We start from the raw sequence: 12,021 nt of genomic DNA, 5'->3' as shown, positions 1-12,021 counted from the left end.
CCTTGTTCTCAGTATATATTATGGTCATGCTTGTAGAAATGTGCTTTATGAACTTCACCATGCACTGCTCCTGGCAACTGAGTGACAGCAGCACTACAATCAGTATTTCACTCTACCTTGTTATAAAACGTCATTATATACTGAATTATTTTGACACTGATACTCTGAGACCAACTTCAGACAAAATACTGTTCTAAAAAATCTCACCTTGTTTTATGCAAGTTATACAGAGTGCTGATTAATTAATAGTTATGTGCTGAATTAATACAGAGGGCAGCTACCAATCTTACACACATCAAGACTGAATTCTTTTAGCTAGCATTAAGCAGCTGCTTGTTAATTAGTTATAAGCTGATTTAAGTTGAACAAGCCAGTGTGGTCCATCTGTCTACTAGAATAGTGCATCTTCAAACTGGTATTGAAGGAGTAGCTCCCCTTTGCAAGACAATAATTGCATGATTTGGGATAAAAATTGGGTCAGTGTTTGAAAACTACGTCCCAAAGCGCTGGCCCTAACAGTATCAAGGCCTGAAGGATTCACCTCTGCTCTTCTAAAGCACTGGAGTCATTTAAGGCCATGTGCTTATCAGTGCTTTAAAGTTTTCAAATTGGGAATTGCCAAGGCGGTTCATGCAGCTTTAACTGTTCTCCTTCTCAGAAGCACTGTGATAACCACTGATTGTGCAAGTACAGCCTTAGTTCTGCATCTCTGCTTTATTGGCCCATCAGTCTGCTGCCTAAAAAGATGAATGAAATGATGGCTCCTTCAGAGCACTCTGAGCAAATTACAAAGCATTAGAAGGACTTGTGTGTTTGGGAAATCTGAGCTTGTAATTAGGCTATATTTTAACAGGGAACAGGTGGGCTCAAGGGAGTTGAATCAATATAAAAGACATCTGGGGCTCTGAGCCTCCAGCTATCTCCCCATACACTGACAGGGCTGGGTGTGAATGGCTGATGTCCTCCGGCAGCCTTGGAGCAAGCAACACATGCTGAGGGAGGCTCTGAGAGCGGGTGTCTTTGAATTGGAAAGCACAAATCTAAACAGTGAAGCCATTTCGTACTGTGAGGATCTCTTCTGATGCTGCCTCTTGCTGGAGTATAGTCCAGCACCTTGTTTACTTTGTAGGAGCCTGTTTACTTTGTAGTTCTGCCTCACTTTGTGTATTCAAGGCAAGTTGACCACACCTGTGAGTTGCTGATCTTTGCTTAGTCACTGATCCTCTGCCTTGTCTTGCAGCTCCTGGAAGGCTTGCTGAGGGGCAGTCCCTCCAGAGTGAGCCTGAGCTCTTGGCCTGGGTCAAGGCTTTTACAAATAATTTGAAAACTACTGCCTGGGTTAAAGCATGCTGCTGGAACAGGTGTCGGTGACACCTGAGGTGGAAAACCTCCTGCAGGAAGTCAGGGCTGAGCCAGGACACCTGGCTGAGGCTTTATAGCCTAATAACCTCTTCTCTGGTGGAATGAGAAGGCCCTGGAGTGCTGCGTGCAGGGAGGGTTCACAGCGTTGGTGAACCGGTGTTCAGCAGCACTTGCCCTTTGCTGCTATCTGTCCTCTGCCACCTACATCAGTGATAGAGCTGTGCAAAGCCTTCAGAAAGAAAATCTTTGAGAAACACATGATGCCTTAGTTAGGAAATTATCAGCTTGAAAAAAAGGAAGTGTTACTGTTATCTCCTTAAAAACTACCACTTGTCAGTGTTAAGCTGACTGGCTAAGCGTGCAGCGCTGGTTCTGCAGTTGTAGGGTTTATTATTTTGTGCTGTGTTAACTGACTCTTTAAAAGAATGCTTCTGGGGCTGTTGGGAAATGCCTTCTCAGATGTTTCACCACTTACCCTGTGAGGCTGCCACACAGCTGCAGTGGGGTTTGTGGCTGTCTGTCTTGCTTGTGCTGCTCACCAAATGCTGCCAGCTACAAGCTTGTGATAAGGATGGGAACCAGGACTTTGGCGAAGAATTACTTTCTGTTTCAGCTCCCTTGGGAAGGGGTAGAGATGAAACACAGATGGAAGAACACTTGATTCATCTAACTATCCCCTGCCAGAGAGGCTTGTTCATGTGTAGTCTAGTTCTGCTGGGGTCCTGGTGCTTCCCTGGGGAGACTGTTTCACAAACCAGCAAGTTTCATGACTAAGGTTTTTCCACCAATCTATTTTTTTTTCATGCCGTTATCCCCTACTGCTGCCTTGTACTTACCAGCCTCTCAGCTCCTAGGGGCTTCTGAGGGTAGTTTTCCTCTTCTATCTATTATTAAGCTTTTTATTTAAAACTTCTTGATAACTGCCTCATGTAGCTTACTGCCAGTAGGTATTTCAATTGCTGTTTGCTTTCTGGGGATAAACCGAGGGTGGTAACTGGCAGCAGGGCTCCCTTACTGTGGCCTCAGAGCATCACTAGAGGTTGAGGTTTTTTTTCTCCCCTTCCCCAGGTTCAGATGCAAAGCTGCAGCACCTAGATCTTTGGGGATCCACAGGGATATGCTCAGATGCTAAGGCTCCCTTTTCCAGCTTAGGGGAGGCAGAGTGAAGGAGCTGGAGATCTGCCTCATGGCAGGGAGAGCTGTTATCCCATCATTTTGGGGGTAATACTAAACCTCTGGAGAAGCTGGTTGAGCTCTGACAAGATCCTTGGTTCCCAGGGAGGGGGAGGTCTTGCTCTCTCCTGCTGAGCCACTTTTACTGCAGATAAGTTAGCAGGGCTTCCTCGGTTTTGGAGATACAGAATGCATTTTAGTAGCACCTGTTGCTGTTGAAGGCTGTCACAGTTCACAGGAACATGCCACAAATAACAGTTTAAAACCCACATACCTGTGTACTTGCTGTTCTTCCAGCTGGCTGGGGCATGCCCCAAACCACAGCAGTGTTCATTAGGCCCCTGTTGGGGTAGTATCAGTCTAGAGCATCTGCCTGTGCTTTGCAGAGATGTTCCTCTTCACCAGGGCCAGCGATGAGCTTAGTAACACAAAGTTAGCTGGTGACAGCCTGCTTTTGGCCCTGCAGCTCACACCCACAACCCTTTCCTCATCTAAAAGGCTGGACACTGAGCCCAGTCTTCCTCAGGAGGAATTCCAGGGAGCCTAGCCAGTAGCCAGGTGTGATGCAGCAGGTGATGGTACCTTTCCTGTCAAGGCAGAGCTGCTCTCACAGCTGGTTCTGAGGGGCCAGAAGCCTGCTGAGGTTGGGAACATCACCCCAGTACAGACCAAAGAGCTATTCAAAGCCAAAGGGATGGTGATGAGCTGGACTCTTCCCAGCAGAGGCAGTGTCATGCAGCCACACAACCCAAGCTTTCAACCCATTTGTTTTACAGTGATCTAAGCTGGGCACACAATCACCTGCTCCTCACTTGTACTTATTTTTTTAACTCTTAATGAGGGCCTGGAGCTATTTAGATGGTGCGGATATCATGAAATTAAAATAATCCACTTTAAATTAGTAGAAATTCAGAATTAATTAAAACTGTAAGAGGCAAGGAAATACACCTCAGTCACTTAGTAGCTTTTGCACTATTAGTTCAGAGTCTGGGCTCAAGCCACAGCAGCACACAGCTGGGAGAAGCTCCATTCCCCCCTCAGGGAGAACACCCCTAAGAAAATGGGCCTTGTTGCAGCTCTGCTGTGGAGAGCAGGGGCACAAGAGGGGCAGAAACTTCAGCTGGGCTCAGACCACACCTTGCTTTCTCAGTGGTCCTGGCATGTCTGTAAGCAGTCAGGTACATTTGGGTGCTAGGCCAGGGTTTGTGCCCAGAGGCAACAGCTCGGCCCCAGAAGCTGAGGATTCCCTTGGAAGAGTCACTTGATAGAAGTCATACTTGCAAAGATGAAGATGTGTATCAGACACATGCTCAGAATCAATATGCAGCTTCAAAAAGTGTTCTTTTTGATCCAGGGAAAGGAAAACAAACATAGTTGCAGCAGGCAGTACTCTTCTGAAAGATAACAAGTGCATACTTTCTCTGGCTACCTACTGCTAGGCACCACACAGCACTAGGAAATCAGACCAGATACATTTGGCAGTCTTCATTTATTCAGCTTAAACAAAGATTTTTTTTTTAAAAATAATCAATAAATAAAACAGACATCACCAAGGAAACACTATATTGAGTGGAGTACCATCAGGAACATTAAATAGGACCCCCACCGGAGCTTAAAGTAGGCTCTCCACGCCACAATGAAAGAACATTTTGTAAGGCCTAACTGTTCACAAACAAGACTGGCTGTTCTGTACGAACCTTCATGTATTTATAATGCCCTATTCATCAACGCAGGATTTGTCCCTCCCCTCACACAAAACACCACTGTTGGAACTGGAGCTTTGTATGTTATTTGCTTGGTGGCGCCGACAAAAGTGCTAAAATCATTCATCCAATCTTACAGCAAGAGGGATGCTCCGAAGCAGCAGCAGGCCCTCATGACCAGGATCAGGGGGGTTTCTCCGCTGGTTTGCTATGCCACAGGCAGACACCGTTACCGCAACACCACAGCCATGAGTGCACGAGCTGGCCAGGTATGCTCGGCGAAGCCGAACCACCTCCTCACCGATACAGGCGCTGCCTGCCAGTCCCGAATCTGAGCACGAGCCAGAGCCCTGCTAAAGATGGGGTGTGTTCTGCCTGTCAGACATTCCAGTTTCCCAGTTACCTTTGCCCTGTCACAAACCATCCAGGTATTTTTATTTTTGTGTGTGTCACCAAACAAGTCATTATGCTGAAAACAAAGTATGTTATCAGCTAAAGTGCAGCACCCCTGCAGTGAGAAGCACACATCCGTTTTTAGACTCTGAACATCAGCTTTAGCACAGCCCAGAAGGATTCTTCCCCCTGCCGCTACCCGCACGAGCGGTAACAAATTTGGTTTTGGAAAACAGTACCTATAAAACTTTAGGCATGCTGACATCAACAGCACCTCCGTGAGGTTTCATGGGAAGAACAGAACAAACGCCCATCCTGCATCACTAATTCTGCACGAGAGAAGCATCATCCCCGCCCGAGCTACGTCATCCTTCCGTGAAGTACGGACAGGAGCACAATCCCACGAACTGTACCCCAGCTACCAAGAAAAGAAGCACAAACCTTTTAGAAAAATACAATGCAAGAAAAAATTTGAGATAAAAATATATACCTTTGGTTAAAAACCATCCCTTTAACGAGAGTCCTTTGTAACTCAGCTAAAACAAAAAAGCTTCACTTCGACTGAACAGTAGTAAAAATTAGTTCTAAGCGCTCATTTCCTAACCCAGAGGACCCTTCTAAAATGTCAGTTTTTTGGTTTTGTTTTTTTTTTTTTCCCCCATGATTTACACATTTGACATTCATTATTTATAGGGATCGTCATATTTGCAGCAATAAACTATATAAATTTTCCACGAAGAGAATGTTTGTAGCACAAGCTCCTCCACCAAGTCTTTTAAAAAAAATAAAATTACTAGAAGTTCTTTAATTAAAGAACCGTTGAAACATGTAGTTTTCTTCAGATACCAAGTAGCCAAACTTCTTATAGAAATCCACATTTTTTGGCAGACACTCAAGTGTAATTTTGTAACAGTTCAGTCTCTTACTTAGCAATGTCAGGGTGGACGTTAATCTGAAAAAGACAGAAAACCAACAGATAAATGAAACAGCCCTGAATGCTGGAACAGTTAACATTTAATTAGCCGAATGTTACCTACAACACCGAAGTTCTACAGCACTCTGCACTTTCCTTCACTACACAGGACAGTTGCTTCCCCATGAAAAACATCAAAGTACCAGCATCTTGCAGACAGTTTTACATTACTGTTTGAAGAACCTCAATGTGAACTCTGCCAGCAAACGATACCTTCTGGCTAAGCCTTTTGAGCCTGCCTGGCTGGGGAGGCTCTGCCCTGCAGCTACCCCACAGGGCTGAAATCCTCCCCTGGTGGCAGCCGCCAGCGAAGAAAGGCGTGGGGACAGAAAGGAACGGGGCACGGGCTTGCTGCCCGGCCTGGCGTGAAACGGCAAAGGTGGCGGAACACTTACAGTTTGCCAAGCTGCTTTCCTCGGCACTCCCCGCTTACTACTACGTCTTCTATCCTTCCTCTCTGTGAAAATACAGGCAAGTGTTAGCCAAACAGAACACTGCTGCGGGTAGTTTCCTTACCGCCCTACATTTCATGCTTGGATTTTCTGCTGTTTATTTTGATACAACTCCTCCAGCGGTCGACACACTCGTAACGCCCCTTCCAGCAGCCAGCCACGACCCCACCGCAGCCCTTCCCCACCAAGGGATTTGTGTCTCTCTATTCAACCTAAATCTCCCTGTTTCCACATGTCTAGCCGGGGCTGCGCAGCAGCGAGATCCTCAGCCATCTGCTCCCTCAGAGCCAAGCCTGACTGGTTCAAAAGCTCATGGGGAGGGGGAACGGGCCAGACATCAGATTGCTCTTTTTCCTTAAGAAAAGCCAAAGCTTCCTTTTACTATTTAGCTGAGCACCCAAGGATACTTTTAAAGCGCCTTTGTCACTGACTCAGCAGAAGGTACTTCATCACACGGTAAAACCATGAAAATAAAATGCACAGAGGCTGGGGACAGGATCTTTTTCCTCCCTTTACAACCACAGCAAGAGAATTTACCTTTGCACAGGAGTGAGTGAACTTATGTTCTATCACCAGCGTTGCCGTAGCAACAATCTGTCCAAGATTTGTGTCTTCTATGACAGTAACATAGTAATCTCCAGACCTCTTCATGTGCTCAAAGGTTTCTGTGGGAGCAGACAGACAGCAGAACAGTCGCCGTTAATCTCAGATTTAATTGCTGTGAAGACTTAACACTTGCAATGGATTCCAAATGCAGATCACTGCAGGGTTCAGGGTGACAAGGAAGATGCGCCCAACACCCCAGAACCTGAACACACCAGAGTCAGAACCAGGAAAAAGCAGAAATTAAAACAAATGCCTTTTCCTTAGGTGCCAAGAGAACCTGCCTCCCTGCCGACGGGCGCTATGTGAAGGTGGCAGCACTTCTAAGTCATCTCACATCTCGGCCCAAGCAGCGAAGCTATGATCAAAGGCAAGTCCCTGCCTCGCTACCGGCGCTGTGGTAATTCAGCCGGACCAAGCCATCACCCAGCAATCCCTTCTGCCAGGTATCCAACGCTCAGTCTCAAAAGCAGGTAGACTGTTGAGGCCTGTCCCAGCCAAGAAGCCCTCTGGGATAGCTGCCACTGGATCCAACGCTGAGCGCCAAAAGCTGCCTCAGGGGACCCGAGCTAATAAATCCCTCTGGCATCGGGCAGTCAGGAGCCTCATGCCCAAGTAGCTTTGCTGTCAGCATCAGTACATGCTGCTTCCCAGTAACCTCAATGGATAATGCCAAGAAATAATGATATACTCACTGATAAACTGCTCTGGGCTTGCAACTCCAGTTTCAGTCAGCTGACCCAGAACCTTAAAAAAGCCTGTTATAAAAGAAGGGGGGAGGGAAACAACCCTCAGTGAGGGACAGTGACACAAAATTAGCTCCAAATAGCACACAACAACCCGACGCGGCTGTTTGGAGAGTTAACATCCCTGTGGCACTGTCCAATTCAGTTGTACATAAAAGCTTGAGCTCTGCGTATTATAGAACTAGACTGTAATCTTAAAATCAAACTCCTGCCTTGAGCAACGCTGAAAGATCAGCTAAGGCATCAGCAGCAAACTGCAGCTTGGGTGCAGAAGATGAACACATTCAAGAAAGAAAAGTGTAAGCCTGAAATTATGTGATCTTAAGCTGCAAGTTCAGAGCAACCTTTTTATCCAAGTTACAGAACTAAAGTCCCCATGCACTAAGAATAATATGCTGGTTCACATTAATATTAAAGGGAATGGTATGAACAACTGCACTCCCTCTCTAAAGCTGTAGTGAATAGGAAGTTGGTGATTATTTGAAAGATTTGACTTGAATTTTAAGATTGTTTTTGAGATTATGAAAACAGTAAAACCAATTTTGAGGGTCACCCACCACAGCGCCAATCCACGGTGCCAAGCACTCTGATTCCTTACCAATACAAATAACCCAAATCAGATAACACGAGCAATCCTAATCTAGTGCAAGATCATGCAGAAATACATATTATCTAGTTCAGCTCCCAGCTTCCGTTGTGATGATCATTAAAGACGATCCTACCTCGATTTAAATCAGCTGTGCAAAGTGGTCTCAAAACCAGGCCATCTCCTGGATCTAAAGGAGAAATGGCAGGAGAAAACGTCGCCGTGTTCTCGCTCCAGTCAAGTTCATGCAGAATATTTGGGTCAAACATTGGTGTGTCGTCAGGCATCACAGTTGCAACAGGCATCATGGCTGCAACAGGTGCTCTGGAACAGAACGCAGGTGGGTAAGGAGCATATTTAGAGACTAAAAATGTTATTTCCCCTGGTTATATCACACCATGTGATGTTCTTCAGGGACACAGAGAAAGGTGAATGAAATCAGAACTGCTGTTCACTTTATCTGCAGTTGAAGCTACTTAACCTTCACTGGATGAGGCCACTAGGTTAAACAAAGAGCATGAACACTGACACCACGCACGTTATCTAAAGTCAACACATGTGGCATTTCTGCCTTCATCTGGGAAGGTTTTTTTCTCTTGAAAAACAACCAACCAGGTAAGACATTGACTAGGATATTTAACCTTTACAGCCCTCTGAAAAGGAACTCTCAAGAAACCTCCCTAACGTACTGTTTACCAAGTATAAGGGAGATCATTTGCATTAGCCTTCCATTTAAAACTGGCGGGAGGAACGGTACACTTTTTTTCCAACCAGTCCCACCACATAAATATTTAGTGTCTCAGCCGAGCAGCACCACATCACACATCTGAAAACACCAACCACACAACAGCCTGCATGCACGGGCAGTTGCGTTTGCTCGGTGCACTTATAAAATCTTCATGCCATCTCAGCTGCAAAGCACAGCACCTCGTTGTCCATTAACAGGTAAAGCACAGAGCTGCCAAGGCGACAGTGAGACACCTGTTAATGATTAATGCCATTTGGGAATGTGTGTCATTCACAATTAGGGAGAAGAGGAAGCAAAGGGATATATTTCCTAATGGCTAGATATAGGAAAATCATTCTTACTTTGTCACCTGTGGAATACCAGGTCAGGTTTCTGGTACAAAGCGTATTATGGGGACTTCACCTGAGACTAAGTTCTTTATATGTCTTCAAATTAACTTAGCTGCACTGTAAGAGACGCGGTAGTTGCGTGCCCTTGGACAGGCCAAGCAAACACCAGAAGAAAATGTATTTGGGATTAATACTTCTAAAACAAGACATCTTACAGCCTTAAGCTGCCCAGAGGAGGTACAGAGGATGTTGGCTACGAAACATCGCAGCGTAACTGCTGCATGTGAGCCTCAAAACTGAAGGCGGCTCTGGAAACACAACTGAAAAAGCTTCATTAAAAAAAAAAAACAACCAACCATAAAACCCTTTTTTATGCCACCTGCTGACATACACTGGCCTTTAAATCCCCATTCTCATCTCGATCTTGCATATAAAAGTAAAAAAATTGCTGTTATAGCAGTTAAACAGCAATACAAATTCTCATCCCACGCGAGTTTTCGAAGTGAAACGGGGGGAAAAATGAAGTGCAAAGAAAACCATTTGCATAGATGGGAGAGTCAGAAGTGAGAATCCAGGTCTTCCAAGTCCCAGTCCTGACCCTCAGCGATCAGACCATGCTGACACATGCGGAGGACCACACGCCCATCGCCAGCGTATTAATTACGTCCCTGCCAAGCACAACTGTAGTCTCCCTGGTTCCAGCAATACATTTGGTGTCTCAGTTCCTAGATCTCATTATTCTAACGCTGCCGTCACCCTGTCCCATTACAAAGCCTTCCTGGAATTCATGAGCGTTCATAACGACATTCAACTAGCATCCTGTACAGAATAAAATAAATCCAATTCATTTCAGCTCAGGGTTACTGAATACCAAGCACACACTGAAGCAGAAAAGCATATAAAGGAAGTAAAATTTTTGGTGCTCTTCAAGCAGTTAGCAACAAACTATGAGTTATTTTTCAAACTACATCCAGCAGAGCTGGAGCAGTAAGAAGTTTGAAGCTTCACACTTTTTCTGGAGTCAGGAATATGACTTAATAGAAACGTGTTGGCCAATTAAAACCAAGGATCAACGTATGGCGAGGAAGAGCTCCGGCCTGTTTCGAGGGGTGGCTGGTTTCCCTCCAGCCCTGCTGAGCTCACTCTGAGCCCAGGGGCTGGCCCTGGGGTGCACCTGAAGGCCCCCCCTAGCACCCTGGGCTTCTCACCCCTGTCGAGAGCGGGACTGGGCCGTGCCAAGCGCCCACGGGACATGTTCGGTCCCTCTCGCCATCTCCGGGAAGCCAGCGTGGGGGAGCACGTTATGCTGGGGGCCCCCCACCACCCAGAGATGAGCTACCTGCCCGTGGGAGACCCTCTAGGGGGGGACAGGGGGGCTCGGCCAGACCTCTGCCTGCTCCCCAGCTGTTGGGGACAGATGAGAGGCTGCCCCGCACGGCCTCTCAGTGGGCCCCACATGAAACAACACCCCGGGGATGGGACCCCCCATACAGCCCTTCGGGGGGGGTCCCCTCACCCCACACACAGCCCCTGCGGGGGGACACCCACCTGAAGGAGCACCCCGGGAATGGGACCCCCCACAGAGTCCCTCGGGAGGGTCCCTAAAGGCCGAACCCTCACACAGCCCTTCAGGGGTTCCCCTCACCCAGGCCCTCAGGGGGGTCCCCCCTCAGGCCGATCCCTCACACAGCCCCTCGGGGGGGCAGCCCCTCACACTGAGGCGACCCCGCAGCCTCCCCCTCCCCAAAAGCCGCGGCAGTGCGCGCCCCGCCCGCACTCACTCACTCACTCACCCCTACACGAGGCCGCGACGTTAACTACCGCGCGCACCGGCTCCGCCGCAGGCGCCGCACGGACGTGGCAAGGGGGCGGGACCCAGCACGCACGCACACCAGCGCAACCAATCACCACCCGCCAATCCCCGCCTCGGCACCAACGCCGGCCTTGAGACCTTCGGGAATGGCCCCGCCCCCGCGCGCGGATTGGGCAGTGGGCGGTAGCACCACGCCCCCTCCGTCGTAGAGGCCCCGCCCCTCCTATCACTCTGCGGACGAGCCGTGGGGGCCGGTACAAGATGGCGGCGGGCGCCTGGGGGTCGCCGTTACCGTCTGTCCTCGTCCGTCGCTCAGGCCCCCACCACCCCCGCCGCCCCCGGGCCGTTTCACCCTGGCAGCGGCCCCGGGGGGCTTGGCGGGAGGAAGGGTGAGGGTTTCGAGGTTGGCAGGCCGGCCGACCCGTAGACCCCGCTCCACCTCAGCGTGGGGCACGAAGGCTGAGGCGTTTGCGGTTCCCTGACAGGATTTTGGCGCCTGGAGGAAAATCTGCCTCCCCCTCCCCGAACTAGCGTCCTCCAGGAGCGAGGCGGGCGGCAGGGCAGGCGGGCTGTGTCCGTCAGCACAGGGGGCAACTTCTCATCACAGTGCAGTTTGGGGGGTCGTTGCTGGATCCCACCTTCTAATCCATGCCTGCTTTCTTGTTACAGCTTGGAGGGTTTTTTCCAGCCAGCTGCCTTTCCCATAAAGAAAGTTTTGGTTTTGACTGACTGCCAGACTTTCTTCTGGGGGAAAGGTACCAGGCCGCGTGAGGTCAGTGAAGATCCGTATGACGCTTTTCAAAAGCAGCCGATCACTAGGACACTTGCAGGGTATAATTGCTGGCTGCTCTGCAAATGTTTCCCTGTGTTTCCACTGGGGTCTGGCCTCCAAAGTTCCTTCTGGAAGCTGCTTGGTGGCTTTGGAGGCCTGATCTCTTTAATCCAGAGCTGGCCACAGCTCAGGAGGGGCTCACGGGTGCCTGTGGAGGGATGGCTCAGATGAAAGGGCTATACAAAGGTTCCTCTTTCTCCTGAGGAATCGCAGGTGGCAGCAGCTTTCATCGTGAAAGCATCATTCGCTTTGATAATTTTCATCTCTAGGGGATCATTTTTGGTGGCTTCATCTCTGCCCTTGGACTA

The 12,021-nt window shown here is 48.5% G+C and overlaps 1 protein-coding gene across 1 annotated transcript; it reads right to left on the bottom strand.

Annotated features, from left to right (window-relative positions):
• Positions 1-4,005: 4,005 nt before the first annotated feature.
• Positions 4,006-10,947, bottom strand: GNPNAT1 (glucosamine-phosphate N-acetyltransferase 1). The gene is made up of 6 exons (XM_075104350.1): positions 10,862-10,947; positions 8,128-8,315; positions 7,355-7,417; positions 6,594-6,721; positions 6,000-6,061; positions 4,006-5,583 (listed from the first exon to the last, which is right to left on the bottom strand). The coding sequence occupies exons 2-6, from the start codon at positions 8,297-8,299 to the stop codon at positions 5,436-5,438; spliced, it is 573 nt and encodes a 190-aa protein (XP_074960451.1). The 5' UTR covers positions 8,300-8,315; positions 10,862-10,947; the 3' UTR covers positions 4,006-5,435.
• Positions 10,948-12,021: the final 1,074 nt, after the last annotated feature.

This window comes from Phalacrocorax aristotelis, chromosome 9 (assembly GCF_949628215.1).
Source record: "Phalacrocorax aristotelis chromosome 9, bGulAri2.1, whole genome shotgun sequence".
NCBI classification, from domain to species: Eukaryota; Metazoa; Chordata; class Aves; order Suliformes; family Phalacrocoracidae; genus Phalacrocorax; species Phalacrocorax aristotelis.
This window is presented reverse-complemented; position numbering and strand designations above follow the sequence as displayed.